A 17,195-nucleotide genomic window follows, 5' to 3' on the forward strand; every position below is an offset into this window, starting at 1 on the left:
TAAAATTAATTATTACTATTTTTGGAAATAATTGAATTGAAAATTTGAGTTGTAAAATGTTGATTGAATTGTGAAGTTTGGAGGAAATTGTGTTGATCTGAATTATGATAGTAGTTGTGATTTGATGAAGTGTTATATTGGAAGTGTTTTCTACAGGTAAAATTTTTGGCTTTCTCAAATACAGCTGGCACTCTGCCGAAATTTTTTTAAAATTTACGGAAAAATAAAAATGGACAAAAATTTTACATAGCTTTTAAACTTCAATTAAATGTTTTTAAGGCCTACTAAAAATGCTCACCACTTTCAAAAAGTAAGAAAATTGTTTTAAAATCTCTTGTAGTATATTTAATGGATTATCGGTAGACGGAGTCGGTAATTCATTAGGTATACTACGGGATCATGTTATGCCTTATAGAGGGATAAGGTGTGATAATTATGCATATATGCATATGTATTTTAATTTTCATTATTATTATTTTCTTCAAAGATAAAGAATATCATTAATGAGCTAAAAAAAATATTACATTGTAGGGCTCAAGGTCCAATTACAAGTGACATCCTATCTTAAAAAAATTACCCAGCCCAAAAAACCAAGAAGCCTAATGCCCCAATTAGTAAACCCTTAAAATATAGTGCCGCCAATCTATAGACGTTGCAAGGGAAGTCTCTCCATTAGAAATGAGAAGAGCAACTGAAGCCCAATCAAGACTTAGCCCCAATAACTAGTCATCATCGGAAGCCATCTATGTAGCTAAAGATGGGACTAAAGTACAAAGGACCTATAGGCAGTGAGGCAAAATTTTTGGTACTCTTAGTATCTTTTAGCCATTATGAGACTAGATGCCTTATTGCTGGCATTGGTAACCCTAGAGGTACCAAACCACACAAAACCTATTGGTCAAAAGGTAACACAAGAAGCACAAACCATTAAAAAAAAAAAAACCTAACCCCTCTTTGATGCTTCGAGATACTGGGTAGAAACACGAATAGGTCTCCTGAATCTCTCTTCGATGAATATGAAGCCTATAGTCAAAATCATAAAAAAGACAAAACTATATACAATCCCGGCTAGAGATAAGGAGGGAGAAACCCACTCTTCTAGCTAAGGGAAGGAGAATTTGTCTCATGCTTGGATGGGCTAGGGGTTGGTTGCTACATGACAGAAGAAAAAAGTTATTATACCTTTAAAGGAAAGCTAAAATAAGGATAATTTTTATAGTTTGTCATTGAACTGTGCCTTGTGTTTCAAGTCATGATGTTAATAATAGTAGTGGTGGTAATAGTGATGGTGGTAGCGATGATAAGTTGGGATAGTGATAATGGTAATAGTGGTAGTCAGGTAATGGTGATAAATATAGTATTGACAAGAAATTAAAAAAATTAAAATAAGTAATTATAATTACATATATTTTTGTATATAATAATTATTGATTATATTATGCAATTGTTAATTTTTTATATCATACACCGTAATTAAGTATATAATATAATAATAATTACATTATAACTTTAATTATATTAAATTATCAATCCTAATTCATCTTTTTATGTGAATCGTGAAATAAGGAACAAATATTAATCTTGTGTTTGGGAATTTACTGGCCAGCTTTTGTATCAGATTTTCATGGAGCTGAATTATTAATTTTTTACTGCCTTTAGTTTTTTTTTTAATTTAACTTTGAACTGAAATTTTTTAAATTTCTTTAAAAAAAAACTTTGAATATGAAATTATTCTCTTAATATAACTAAACAATTAATACCAATCATGCATAAATATATATTTGAGAATTTTGTAAATAAAACTAAATATTTAATATCGTCTATAATTATTTCATTTTTAACATGTTATTATAGTTTAATTTTAATAAAATAAAAATAAAAAATTCGTGAAGATTTTAAAAATTTAAAGATAAATAAATTATTGCTTTTGCGGTGTGCTTTGTCGTTTGAAAAACAGTATTAATTCTTTTACTGCCTTTAGTTTAGAAAGATTTTTTTATTTTTATTTAACTTTGAATTTGAACATTTATATAATATTCTTTTAGTATAATTAAACAATTAACATAAATAGATATATATTTAATAATTTTGTAAATAAAACTTAAAATTTAGTTTTTTATAATTAATTCGATTTTTTAACATTTTAGTATTTTTTGATTTTGAAATTTTCCCTCTCAAAACAGTATTGCTTTGCTGCGCGCTTTGTCGTTTGAAAAACCACCTAATACTGTGGATGATAGAAGAAAAACGTGGAGCGCTTGTGGGGACCCACGTGCCTCATAGAAAACCACAAGCTATGGATAAAACTCTGCCGTTTCAAAAACTCGCGCCAATACAACTCCCGCCCTTTTTTTTTTTGGTTAAGAAAATAAAATAAATCGTAACAAAGGCTTCCCTCTCAAGCATTGTCCCCCTCCCCCCCCCCCCCAAAAAAAACCCACTTTCCTATTAGGCCCTTAACGTTTTTTCTTTTTTACCATAACAGGACTCCTGTTCTAAAGGCTGGACACAATTCTATCTCTGTAAAACCGGTATCTACAAAAATGACGAAATAACCCTCCACAGAGCTCCGGATTTGGTCCCAAATTCGAATTCTACTTACCAATAAGAGCCTGCTGAAATAAATGCAAAGAAATATCGAAATTACCAAACTGACCGTTTGCATTTTTTGTTTCGAGTTCAGTCTCCCGCAAGCTTCTCATAAAATTTCAAATTCCCCGCTCTACCTCTTCCTCCAAATTCAACATTCAAAAACTCCCCTCTTCTTCTCTCCCCTATAAAACCACGCCCAAACCCTCGGCCTCTCTTCAGAACTAGCCCAGTTCACAAACAGTTTTCAATCTTTCTTCTTCTACCCAGATAATCCCCAGTCTCAGATTTACCTAAAAATGCCTTCAATCCCAGAAGAGCCGCTCCTTGCCCCAAACTCAGATCGTTTCTGTATGTTCCCAATTGAATACCCACAAATCTGGGAAATGTATAAGAAAGCCGAGGCCTCCTTTTGGACTGCTGAGGAGGTCGATCTCTCTCAAGATCTCCGCCACTGGGAAGCCCTAACACCCGATGAAAAGCACTTTGTCACCCATGTTCTTGCATTCTTTGCCGCCTCCGATGGTATCGTTCTCGAAAACCTCGCTGGACGTTTTATGAAGGAAGTCCAGGTTGCTGAGGCTCGTGCTTTCTATGGATTCCAAATCGCTATTGAAAATATCCATTCCGAGATGTACAGTCTTTTGTTGGAGACTTATATTAAAGATTCCAACGAGAAGAATCGCTTGTTTCATGCAATTGAGACTGTCCCTTGTGTGGCTAAAAAAGCTGAGTGGGCCCTCAGGTGGGTCGATGGTTCGGAGACTTTTGCGGAGAGGCTGATCGCTTTTGCCTGTGTGGAGGGAATATTTTTTTCTGGAAGCTTTTGCGCTATATTTTGGCTAAAGAAGCGTGGCTTGATGCCGGGATTAACATTCTCAAACGAGTTGATCTCGCGAGATGAGGGCTTGCACTGTGACTTCGCGTGTTTGCTATACGGGCTGTTACGGAATAAGTTGAGCGAGGAGCGTGTGAAGGGGATAGTGCGAGACGCAGTGGATATCGAGAGGGAGTTTGTGTGCGATGCGCTTCCATGTGCCTTGGTGGGGATGAACGGAGAGCTGATGAGCCAGTACATTGAGTTCGTGGCTGATAGGTTGTTGGGTGCGCTTGGGTACGGAAAGATCTACAATGTGGCTAATCCTTTTGATTGGATGGAGCTGATCTCGCTGCAAGGGAAGACGAATTTCTTTGAGAAGAGAGTTGGAGAGTATCAGAAGGCGGCCGTTATGTCTAGCCTTAATGGAAATGGGGGAACCCATGTGTTTAAGATGGATGAGGATTTTTAGGAGCTTTAATGGTTTGGTTTGGTTGTAACTTTATAAGGCTGTTTGGTGCTCTACATGGCTTTCTAATTCTTTTTTAAAGTTTTTTTTTGTCCGTTCTCTTATATTTCCTTTGCCTGTTATATGAATAAAAAAGGGATAAATTTCGTGATATTCGTTATTATTATTTTTTTTTTTTAAATTTTGGTTCTTTTTATCAATTGATTTGGAAATTTGATTACTAATTATCTAATGGGTTAATTCATAAGATGCAAATTTCTTAATTGGGGATAAAAAGAAAGGAAATTTCTAAGTTCTGTGTAGAAAGCGACACTTTTCAACTAGCTGATGGCAATTGTGTTCTCCCCTTAGCCACTATTACTTCTTGAAAAAGAGATTGCGGAGCCATTCCGTTTCTAGATGTCGAGAATGGATTCTAGTTCAGAACTACCGCGCTCAGGAATGCTGTCAAGAGGACAGTTGCTTCTCTTCGAACGCTTCTTTCAACTCAGTTCTCAGCCCGGTAACCTTACATGCCTTTCCCCTTTCCCTTGACCTCGCATTTCCGTTATCGTTAGCCATTATCCATTTTTTTTTTTTTTTGGAGTGTTCTTAATCATATGTAAGGAAAAAAAATTGCAGGTACGTGAATGAAAAACGGGTCTGAATCCCTTATGATCATTGCACTTCTTTTGTGCATAGATTTTTCTGTAGTTTGCTTTACCTGCTGCTTTATTTTCTTATTATCTATTCGGCCTGAAAAGTGCCATTGTATTTTAGTTGATTGTTATTGAGAGAAATTGACGCTTTTGATATTTGGACTATTAACCATTTCATCTTTTTGTTTGTCCTCTTTCTTGAAAATCGTTTATGCAGGAAGCTGTTGCTGTTACCATTGCAATCCAGGAAGCCGTAATTTTGGAGACGGGGATTGGTGAGTCTCTTGCTGTTTGGTAATGTATTCGTCTACCCAGTGTGAAAATTTCTTTACTTGCATTATTGCTATTTTGGCCAGTTAAATTGTTGGATTCTATGTAAACGTGATGTACATAATTGCCTTATTTTACCTAGGGCTGAACTTCCAAGCTATTGAAGCTAGTTGGCATAATCTTGCTTCCTTTTCTTCTTGTATTCAGAAAAACTCCAAATTGCTGCAGGGCTTGGCATCTGATAATAGCCTAGAGTGACCTAAGATATTACCCTTAAGACTGAAAAAAATTAAATGACATGCTCGGTCTTATTCATTATCTTATTTTTATCCCTTTGATTGAGTGTGATGTTAGTTTGTTAATGTTGTCCTTATGGAGCTCTATGAACATCAACTTTCTGCTTAGAGTTTTGAGAATTTATAATGATTGCTGAACCAGTAATGATATTACAGGAAATATGCTATGAATATACTTTGCTACTTTGCATAACTAGGTAAGAAAAATTTTCAATAAGCACTCTATACTGTAATTCATTTTTATGTAGGTGGAAGAAGTGGAATGCCTTACTCATGCACCCTGGCATAAGTTTAAGATAATGCATAATTTTTTGTAGGTTGATGGAGAACATACACAATCTTCCTCTGGGTTTGTCATGATTGTGTATCTTTACTCTTTCATCACTTCTATCTCGATCGTGACATCCAAAGTTTAGATGTCAAAGAGATTCATTCATTTTGCCAGATTAAGAGTTCCTAGTTATGATGCCAAGAACTTTTAGTTGTAAGCTGTAATTCTTGAAGACGAAAGAGCCACTTTTTGTTATTTTGACTCACTTCATTGGGAAGCTTTCTGGTGGCTATTCATGGTTCTTACATAGTATAATTAAAGCTACTTTCTCACAATTGCATATTCAAGTTTTGGCATTTCATTCGTAGGGAAAGTGAATATGATTTATGGGAATGATCAGGATTTGATGATATGCTTCTATAAATTTGTTGCAAGGTAACCCCTCCCTCTCACTCTTATAATATAGTTTTCTGAGGTCAGAATCTTGACATGGCATTCAAACAGTTATCATTTAAGAATTTCATTTTTGTGCAGTAGCCTGTATCACCTTTTGTGTAGTATTAATTCCATTTGTGTTGTCTCCCATGTGGAAAAACCCCTCATATGTTTTTGTGTCCTGTGATGTAGAGTGTCACTCACATCTCCTGTCCAGTCTCTGCTGTCAATGTATTGTTATTTTGACATTTATGCCTCTGATATTGTCCAAAATTATAACTTCTCTGTTTTTCAGTTATTTGCTGTCTCATTAAATTCTACTGTTTTATCAAGGATTAGAATGAAGTCTTGAGATTGTAGTCTTCTCTCCAAAAGCCTGTCTCACTTTGATTTTCTTCAAAATTTGGCTTAAATTCTCCATTTAGGTTAAGAAGCCTTTCTTTTATCGTAGAAGTTCTTATATATAGTAGGGAGTAGGGACAGAAACAGAATATAGTTAAAGGTTATAAATTGAAAGGTAATTACATGACAATGCAAGTGCTATGAATAATACCAAGTTTCATCTCATTTCTTCTCTTTTGTCCGTCTTTTGCCAGCATGGATGGGCGGAGAGGAGGGCTGGGATGGGATCTTAATTGATTCTTTAGTGAAGACGAATAACTTGTAACTTCTCTAAGGCACCTAGTCTGTATCTTCTCTTTCACCTCTTCACAAACCGATGAAATTATATTACTGGCATTACCATAGTTGCCTAATTCGCTGCCCCCCATATGAACCCCGTGTTGGAGCACACGTCCCAGAATGTGGTATGTCAGCATTCTGGATCGTTTTGGTTTGCAATCTGGATTGTTAAAACTGGCTTTCCTGTTCTTCCATTAATTTCATTTAGCAAGTTTGTTTCCCGTGGCATTGATAGTTAGAAAGAAAGAAGGATAATGCAGTGATGCAGGACCTTCAATTAGAGTTTTAGGACTACTTATTTTAGGAGGAAAGGAAGGAGAATTTAATTTGATGTTTGTTTAGCATTCCTTTTTTTTTAATCCTTGTGCTAGTAGGTTTAATAATTACACTACAAATACCTTTGTTAAGTATTTTAGAAGAGCTTTTATTTTTGACAGTTGAATTTTGAGAATTGAATTGTTTCTCTTCTTCTCTTGAGCGTTCTTTGTGATTCTACATCATGAAGTTTTGATAAGGGAAATGGCAGGAAAAGGCCTAAAGTAGCAGTACATTAAAGAAGAAGAAGAAGAAGCAGAGGCATAAGCACGCTAAAAAATGAAAACAAGAGAAGCAGCATGCGGATTGGAAAAGGAGTGACGGACTCTCTGATTAAATAGGTTAGGTGAGATTGGGTTAGGTTTACTGCTTATTTATTATTTATTATGGGGAAGTGGAGAGGTTTAGTCTTGTGACTAATTCTAGTTTCTACTAATTTTTAGAAAGAAAATGCCTGCTATTGTAAGGGTTGGGGGACAGTTAATATTTTAATATACTAATTAATAAAGTTTAAATAAATAAATTCTCACTTGGTTAATTTATTGGTCTATCTCATAGTTTAATAAAACTCTTTTTGGGACTAATATTAATCTTGTGTATGTGTGTGTCTATATATATATATATATATATATATATTATTTTTTTATGAAAAATAGAAGTAAATTATTATTTAATTTGGTATTTTTAGACTTAGGGATTATACCAATCAAGTGAATCATTCACTACTAGTTTCGGAATTGGTGTACCACAGTAACAACTAAACTTATCCCTACATATCTTATATTTTGCAAAATAGCGTATTATGTACCTGTATTGTGATCCAAGACCTATGATGTTCCAGGTAACTATGGTCATTACTGATGCTAACAAGTTGAAGTGCATTGCCCTTGTTATTGAAGTGGGTAATTCTTTTGTTGGATAAACAATCGCTCCCCCCCCTCCATTTCTTTCTCTGTTTGACCTGGTGTATCCATTTCTGCACATGCTTATTCATTTTCCCATACATCTTGTCACTGTCTCCTTGGACATGCACTCAGTTATTTATTTGTATGGGATTGTCACTAGGCTTAGTTTACTCTAAGAAAGTGAAAATCCCATCTCATTTGTAATGTTCTACTGTCCCTGTATTTATGAATTGAAAACACCGTACTTATTGTTTCGATTATCTAACACTGTTGATATTCTATCAATTGACAGTGGAGAGATGGCCTGTGCTGAAGCTGAGCTTGGACCCGATGAGTTTAATCAACAAAATTTACAGGAACAGGTAGTGTCTAGCTATATTTTGGTGAGTTCGGTTCAAGGTTGCTGCAAAATGGTGCATGCTGGTTTTATTTTTATTTTCAGTAACTGGAGATGCTAAAGCACATGTTCAAATTTCACCTGGATGACCAATCTGCAATTCTTGAAAAGGTACATGCCTGTCTGCTGTAATATTTATATGCTTGTGTAGGATATGTGGACTTGGGGTTATAAGAGGATCGGCTTTATCTTGTGGGAACTGAATTTGGAGAAATAAATCATCATGTTTTCTCTTTGCTTGAATGTTGTTTTGTTAATTATTATTGTAAAGTTTAGTTTTAGAAACCTATTGGATAATTTTGCCTTAGAAAGGGGGCCTCTTCAATCTCTAACATGGATCTTTTGTTATTCAGTTACACTAGCGGATTCAAAATGCTGTTTTTATTAGTGAGGCATCAGTTTTATCATCAGAACAAATTCAAGATATTGTTTGAAGGAGGGTTTCACCTTTATTTATGCCCAGGTAGATTAGAATTCATTTATTATTTAGAATAGTTTTAGTTTAGAAGACTACATTTTGGTATGTTATATTTGTGGCTTTAAATTTTGGATATGTTTTTTATGGACTTGAATTATGACCTGACTCGCAAGTTTCCCGCTGCGACCCGATTGGGATAAAAAATGAGAACAGTGGTGGGCTTGGGGCTCGAGCAACGCTCCTGCGGTATGGACCAGTAAAAATATTATACTATTCTACTTTTTGTGGTAGAGTTGTGAGATATTCGGAAAACACACTAGGGTTAGGGTTTGAGAGTTCTGATTGATTGTATTTTGCTATTTTCATCATAGTGAAACTTTTTTCTCTTGTATTGCCCGTGGACGTAGACCTTACGGTTGAACCACGTTAAATTCTGTGTTATTATTCTTCTCTTTTCAATACTGTGTGATTGTGCGATTTATGTGTGTCTTAGATTTGCGTGCTTGTTATAACAAACTGGTATCAGAGCTTTGTGCACAAAACCTAGGATTTATAGATGGCGTCGTCTTCAACGAAGTATGAGATAAAGAAGTTTGATTGTGGATTGAGTTTCAGTCTGTGGAAGATTAAAATTAAATCTTCCTTGATCCTACAAGATCTATGGAAGGCCATCGATGATAACTTTCCAGAAGATATGAAAGAGGCAAAGAAGGTTGATCTAAAGGAGAGCTTTGAGTGCGATTTTCATGAGTGTAACTGATAATGTCCTACGCGAGATTGCTGGTGAAAGCTCAGCATTTGCAGCATGGAAGAAATTAGAGGAGTTGTACTCTGCCAAATCGCTAACCAACCACCTGTATTTGAAGAAAATGCTTTACAATCTAAGAATGAATGAAGGTACGTCCATTAAAGAACATCTAGATAAATTCAATTCAATCATTATGGATTTGAAGAATATTAATATTGAGATTGATAGTAAGGATCAGGCCCTTATTGTGTTATGTTCTTTGCCACCCTCTTATGAAATTTTTGTTGATATTCTGTTGTATGGGAAAGATAATATTTCACTAGATGATGTTAGTAATTCTCTAAAATCAAAGGAGTTGAAAAAGGAATTTTTAGATAATAGAGAAAGATTTGAGGGGGAAAGTTTGGTGAGTAAGGGAAGAACACATTCAAGGGAGGGTTTTTTCAGCAGGAAGAAATCTAAGGTAAGATATAAGTCAAGAATGAAAAAGGCCAACTGCTTTGAGTACGGGGATCAAGGTCACCACAGGAGAGACTGTCTCAAGTTGAAAAATAAAAAGGGAAAGCAACCAAATAGTTCTGCGAACGTGGTTGATAGTTTTATTGATTCTGATGGTGATGACAATGTTGGAGAAATTTTATCCGTGAGTTTAAATCATGGACAAAATTCTTGGATTCTTGATATTGGTGCTACTTATAACATGTGTCCACACAGAAACTGGTTTGTTACTTACAAACAGATGAGTGGCAAGGTGTTTCTGGGCAATAATCTTGCATTATCTATTGAAGGAATTGGTAAAATTAAATTGAGGATGTTTGATGGCGTTGTCAAGAGTGTTGGCATGTTCTAGGACTAAAGAGGAACCTGATTTCTCTTAGGACACTTCACTCTCATGGATTCAGATACCATGCAGAGAATAGAGTTCTCAAAGTGTGCAAGGGCTCTATGGTATTCATGAAGAATAGTTTGGTTTCAGGATTGTATTTTCTTCAGGGCAGTACAGTTTCAGGGGAAGTTGCAGTAGCATCCAGAAGTAATAATTAGAATCAGACTCAATTATGGCATATGTGTCTTGGTCATATGAGTGAAAGAGGATTATTTGTGTTAAGCAAATGGGATCTGTTGGACAGGTAGAAAACAAAATCTTTAGACTTTTGTGAACACTGTGTATTTGGCAAACAGACCAGGGTGAAGTTCGATAAAAAGGCAGTGCGCAAGACCAGAGAAATGGTAGATTATATCCACTCAGATTTATGGGGTCCTAATAGAATCTCTTCTAAGAACGGTGCCAGGTACTTCATGACTTTGATTGATGATTGCTCTCGGATGGTGTGGGTGTAACACTCCTATTTGTATAGCCTGGTATATTTCACTATTTCGGTGACCGGTGTCGGTCCGGATAATTAAGAGGATTAGAACCACACTTAAGACAATTAGATAAGCCCTGAACACAAATAATTAGTAATTGTCAATTAGTTAAGTATAAATAAGAAAAACAGAACATAAGAAGTTAAATGAGCCGAGAGTCACAGCGATGGGTGACCTTCTCAGAAAGGATTGCGAAGTCGATTTAAACTCAAATTTTGAACCGTACAATGTGACACCGCGGTCCTTAGGACTATTGCGAACACAGTGGAAAAGAGAAAATCACGAAAAAGAATTGTTAAGCCAGTCAAATAATTAGGTCAGGGAGCCGGAAGAAATATTGAATTATTTGCAAACCGGGTTGAACCGGCGAGGGATAATTTGGTCAATTGACCCCGAGAGCTGACTCCTGACCTAACTATCAAATAAAATCGGAGAAAAGAAAATTTCAGAATCGGAAATTAAATTAAAGAACTAATAGAAAAATAAAAAAAAAAGAAAAAAAAAAGAAAAAGTAAAAAGTGATGACATCATGTATGACCTCATGCATGATGTAATAAATATTATAATTAAAATTTAATTAATTTAATTTATGGTCTTCCTAAAGAATAAATTCATAAAAGAAAAAGAAAAGAAAAAAAAAATACTTCATCTTCTTAAAAAACGTGAACCCTCTCTCTCTCACCTCTCCCTCACCAAAACTCCATGAAAGCTCATTTTGAGCTTGATCAAACCTTAAATCCCATCATAGAAAGTTAAACTTCCATCATTAAATCTTAATTTCAAGTTTTGATAGAGAACTTGACAACAAAAAGAAGAAAGGAAGAGGTTTTGAAGAGGTCAAAATTCAAAGTAAGGTTAGTAAGCAAACTTCCATTTTTTAGTTTAATTGCTATGTTTTTGGTTCAAGTAGCTTAGATTTTAACTTAAAATTAAAAGAAAATAATTGTTGGGCTATAACTTGGGCTAGGCAGGTCTAAATGACTTGAAATTTTATCAGTAGACAGCTAAGATATAGACCTAAAACTTTCATGAAAAAAAAAAAACCCAAATTATGCCCCTAACCAAGTCATTTAGCCACCCAAAGTTGGTGACCTAAAACTGCCAGAACCAGTTTGGTGCCCAGAAATTTGGGTTAAGTCCAATCCGGCAGCCATGATTTAAATGGCTATAACTTGAGCTACAAAACTCCAATTGGAGTGATTTGAGAAAACAACCTATGAAGAAACAATTTCTATGAAGAAAACTTAGCCAAATTCTAACAGCAACATGACCAATGGAACAGTGCAACATAGGACACTAAAATTGAAAATTTGCAATTTTGCCTAAAAGACTTAAAATTTGAGAAAACAACCTAAACCAACAAATTAGATAACCAAAATGTGGTATGTGAGTGAAATTAGAATTCTCATACTTATTAAGTATTAGAAAGCCAACAAATTGACTTGAATAGTGTCATGAATATTAAAGCTAGGTATAAGTAGATTTGAATTTATTTTTGGATTTACGATAAGTTATGATACTGAAACACTGTGAAACTGTGTGTTTTAGTTGAAAAGAACACCGGCAAAGAAACCGAGGAATCTAGTTAAGGCCAAGAGGCGACTCGCTTAAGGTTTGTGCACAACTAACTATTTTGTTACTTTTCACTTCTAAATTCATTTGAACAAGTTTATTTTATGATTTATAATTTTGTTATATTGAGGATTTTAATTTGTTGAATGAAATTGTATAAATTAAATGTAAATTTTCTTATACATTTAAGGATTTATTGCATGGTTTTGAGGATTGTAAATTTTAAGTTTGATATATTGCCAACCTTGAGCATGAATTTATTATGATTAAATATGTTGATAATTTGTAAACACTTTGTAAATAGAAATTATTTTGAATATGATTTGAAACCATAGTTGACATGGCAAAATATGTTGTGAATTCTCATTAGCTTGTCTAGTGAGATATCTCCTCCACTAGATGGGGCGAATTCCTTCCTCTCTGGCTTGCCAGTTGGGGAAGAGTTTGAATGAGTACTCATATATACTAGCTAGTCTTTGTTCCTCCTTTTTAGCCTCGGTTATTGGAAGAGTGAAACGTCGTGGTGTACAATACAGCATCTATTTGAATTTTGAGTCATGGGTTCAACTGTGTGAATTGTTGGCAACGCCCTTTAAATTATGCATAGTTTGATAACTTGTGGTTGAAATAAATAATTTGTCAGTGATTCAAAATATTTTTGTATTGTTTCGGTATTTAAAAGAAATGTAGATAAATAGTTACTATTTGATTAAAATGTTATTTAAATGAATAATTTGCATGAATGAAAATATTAATTTTTGAATGTTATGAATTTTGAAGAATTTAGAAATTTTAAATTTTTATTTGTTATGAATTGTCAAGCATAACTTGTATTAAGTTTTAAATTATTAGTTTATACACTACTGAGTTCACCACTTAGCGATAGCTTTGTATGCTGTCGCAAGTGAAAGAAAATACAAAGCAGCTGAGCAAGATTACTGAAAGGCATAGTGAGACTATTTTCGGGTATATCATAGTATACCCTTGTACCTTAGATTTTGATAAAATTCTGTAATTATATGTATGAAATTTACTTTGAGCAGTTGTACCAACTCTTTTGTAATATATTTTTGGATTGTAATGAAATACAAATTATTATAAGGTTATCTTGAGATTTTATGTATTTATAAAGTTTGCACTACTAAATTTTTATTACTCCCATGAATGTAAATATTCACTTTGTCATCTTAAAGAGATATTTCAATGTTTGATTTAATTTAGACTGTGTATTGAGTTGCTTGTGTTGAATTGTGAAATCAGATTGAATAATGGAGTTGTGATTGAGAAAAATATTGGGAGTGTTTTTATTTTCAGGTTTTGAAGAACTGTTTTCTTAAAATACAGACGGTATTCTGCCAAAATTTTTGTAAAAATTACGGAGATTTTAAATATCTAAAAAATTTGATTTATGTTTAGACTTTAAATAAAGGTTTTTAATATCTGAAAAAAATTTTACCCATCAATTTAAAAATGAACGAAAATTGTTTTAAATTTCCTTGTAGTATATGTAATGGGTTACCGGTAGGCGAAGTACAGTAATTCATTAGGTGTACTACAGGAGCATGTTACATCTTACGAGGAATAGGGTGTGATAGTGGGTGTATTTTTTGAAAACAAAAGATGAGGCATTTTCAACCTTTGTAAAGTGAAAGACGATGATTGAGAAGCAGACAGAAAAGAAGGTCAAGCGTCTTAGAACTAATAACGGGTTGGAATTTTGCAATCGTGAGTTTGATGCATTCTGCAGCAATAAAGGTATAGTGAGACATCGCACTTGTACAAGGACACCACAACAGAATGTTATTGTAGAACGCATGAACAGAACACTTTGTGACAAAGAACGAAGCATGCTCTCACATTCAGGATTGGGAAAGAATTTCTGGGCTGAAGTAATTAATACAGCCTGTTTCTTGGTTAATAGATCTCCATCTATAACTATTGAGTGTAAAACTCCTTTTAAGATATGGTTCGGTTTACCTACTGATTACTCTCAGCTGAGAGTATTTGGTTGCCCTGCTTATACTCATGTGAGAGATGGTTAGCTTGAGCCGAGGGCAAGAAAATGCATATTTATAGGGTATGTATATGGAGTGAAAGACTACAGGTTGTGGTGCAATGATCTAAAGTCTCTAGGATTAATTATCAGCATGGACGTGACATTTAATGAGCCTGCTTCATTGAATAGTCGGAGGAAGAAGTTAATAGCAAAATTAGATCACGTTGTCAGAGAACAGGTGGAGCTTGATATTGATACTTCAGCAGTTCAGTCCAGTGATTCAGAGGATGAGGTGCAAGATCTTAATCAACAAGAGGATGCACCTGAGCAACAGCAACAAGAACCATATAGCATTGCAACTAGCAGAGAGAGAATACAGATTAGACTACCGCAGATATATGCATATGTAGATCTAGTTGCTGAAACAGTTAATGTGCATGAACCCAACAATTATAGAGAAGTTATTTCTTGTTTAGATGCAGATCAGTGGGTAGGTGCTATGAGTGAAGAAATTGAATCTCTTCACAAGAATCAGACTTGGGAGCTTGTAACATTGCCTAAGGGACAAAAAGTGGTAGGTTGCAAATGGGTGTTCAAGAAAAAAAAAAGACACTCCAAGGGTTGAAGCACCTCGATATAAGGCGTAATTGGTAGTAAAAGGCTTTACTCAGAGGGAGGGGATTGACTTTAATGAAGTGTTTTCTCCAGTTGTGAAGCACAGTTCTATAAGAGTCTTACTTACTATGGTTGCTCTTCATAATCTAGAGCTTAAACAACTAGATATGAAGACAATATTTTTGCATGGTGAGTTGGAGGAGCAAATTTATATGAATCAGCCTGAGGGATTTGTCATTCTAGATATAGAAAATCATGTTTGCTTGCTTAAGAAATCTTTATATGGTTTGAAATAGTCTCCTAGGCAGTGGTACAAAAGATTTGATATATTCATGGTTCGTAATGGCTTTAATTATAGTTTATATGATAGTTGTGTGTATCATAAGAAGCTTTCAGATGATTCCTTTATTTATTTGCTGCTATATATGGATGACATGCTTATTGCTGCTAAAAGCACATCACAAATTAACATTCTGAAAAAGCAGTTGAGTAATGAGTTTGAGATGAAGGATTTGGGTGCTGCAAAGAAGATCTTAGGAATGGAAATTACCAGGGATAGATGTGTTGGAAAGCTTTGCTTGTCTCAACAGGCCTATGTTGAGAAAGTGCTTAAGCGTTTCAATACGAATAATGCTAAGCCTGTGACTATTTCGTTTGCTGCCCATTTCAAGTTTTCTGCATACATGTCATCAAAAACATATGAAGAGATGGAGCACATGTCTAGTGTTCCCTATTTGAGTGTTGTTGGTAGTATTATGTATGCTATGGTATGTACCTGACCTGACATTTCACATGCAGTTAGTGTTGTGAGTAAATACATGACATGTCCTGGGAAAGAGGATTGGCAGGCAGTGAAATGGATTTTGAGGTATTTGAAGGGAACTACAGATGTTGGTCTAACATTTGACAAGGTCAAGATGAGTAATTCAGTTATTGGCTTTGTGGATTCAGATTTTGCAGGGGACTTAGACAAGAAGAGATTTTTGACAGATTATTTGTTTACTCTTTCTGAAAGTGCTATCAGTTGGAAGGCAACATTGCAAGCTACAGTTGCTTTGTCTACCACAGAGGCTGACTATATGGCCTTAGTAGAGGCAGTAAAGGAAGTTTTATGGTTACAAGGTTTGGTGGGTGATCTTAGGTTGATACAGAACAAGGCAACAATATTTTGTGACAGTCAAAGTGCAATACATCTCACAAAGAATCAGATGTACCATGAGTGAACTGAGCACATTGATGTCAGATATCACTTCATTCGGGATATTATATCTTAGGAGATTGTAGTTGTGCAGAAAATCTCTACACATGATAATCCAGCAGATATGATGACCAAGGGAGTCCTAGTTAGCAAGTTTAGGCATTGCCTAGACTTGGTTGGTGTTTGTAGTGCTCAGTAATGCCCTTGTGAGGGCATATGGCAAGACAGAGTATTTTTGTGGTTATTTTGTTGATGATAGAGGAAATTCAAGCAAAGGGGAAAAATTGTTATGTTTGTAGCTTTGAATTTTGAATATGTTTTTCATGGATCCGAATTTGTGACCTGACCCAAAAGTTTCGCGCTGCGACCCGATTGGTATAAAAAGTGAGATCTGTGGTGGTAGCGGAGGGCACGGCCGAGGGGCAACGCTCCCGCGGAATGGACCAGTATAAATATTATAATATTCTACCTTTTGCTGTAGAGTTATGAGATATTCGGGAAACACATTGATCTTAGGGTTTGAAAGTTCTGATTGATTGTACCTTGCTCTTTTCATCATAGAAGAACCTTTTTCTTTGTCTTGCCCGTGGACGTAGACCTTACGATTGAACCACGTTAAATCTTGAGTTATTATTCTTCTCTTTTCAATACTATATGATTGTGCGATTTGTGTGTGTGCCTTAGATTTGCATGCTTATTATAACATGGTATGTACTTTATGTGCAATTGTTTGTTGTAGCATATGCTTGCCATGTATAATGGAACTTCTTTGCTCTGGGTTTATTTAATTTTTCCCTCTATTTATTTGATTCCTTGTATAAATTTTTCTTTTAGTATCTAATTATGGACTTGAAATTGACATTCTATACGTCCTGCAAAAGCCATGTAAATTCAATTATCATGCAAAAGCCATGTAAAAGGTGATGACTTTTACCTCTACACTCTTATCATTTCGCGACGACATTGCTTACTATGCTAGTGTGCTTAGTTATCTTTGCTGTTCCCATTTGGACCATTGTTGACTCATTTAACGTCAACCCACACCAGTCTTCAACCCTGGAAACCACCTTGATATCTCCGCAAGAAACGAGAAACGCCAAAGCAAGTAGACAGGTTAGTTTTTACCAGACGGTTCCTAGGTAGCTTTATGCTAGTTACTTGCATAAGCAATGAACTCTTGTTTACATCATAAAGCAT

At 35.0% G+C, this 17,195-nt stretch overlaps 2 protein-coding genes across 2 annotated transcripts; both read left to right on the plus strand.

Annotated features, from left to right (window-relative positions):
• Positions 1 to 2,757: 2,757 nt before the first annotated feature.
• On the plus strand, positions 2,758 to 4,026 carry LOC110648856 (ribonucleoside-diphosphate reductase small chain). The gene has a single exon (XM_021803217.2). It carries the CDS (start codon positions 2,889 to 2,891, stop codon positions 3,876 to 3,878), a length of 990 nt encoding a protein of 329 aa, XP_021658909.2. The 5' UTR covers positions 2,758 to 2,888; the 3' UTR covers positions 3,879 to 4,026.
• Positions 4,027 to 4,283: 257 nt separating this feature from the next.
• LOC131175874 (uncharacterized) lies at positions 4,284 to 8,300 on the plus strand. The gene is made up of 5 exons (XM_058140554.1): positions 4,284 to 4,377; positions 4,462 to 4,496; positions 4,731 to 4,807; positions 7,979 to 8,048; positions 8,235 to 8,300. The coding sequence occupies exons 1-5, from the start codon at positions 4,284 to 4,286 to the stop codon at positions 8,298 to 8,300; spliced, it is 342 nt and encodes a 113-aa protein (XP_057996537.1).
• Positions 8,301 to 17,195: the final 8,895 nt, after the last annotated feature.

This window comes from Hevea brasiliensis, chromosome 18 (assembly GCF_030052815.1).
Source record: "Hevea brasiliensis isolate MT/VB/25A 57/8 chromosome 18, ASM3005281v1, whole genome shotgun sequence".
In the NCBI taxonomy this organism is placed as follows: Eukaryota; Viridiplantae; Streptophyta; class Magnoliopsida; order Malpighiales; family Euphorbiaceae; genus Hevea; species Hevea brasiliensis.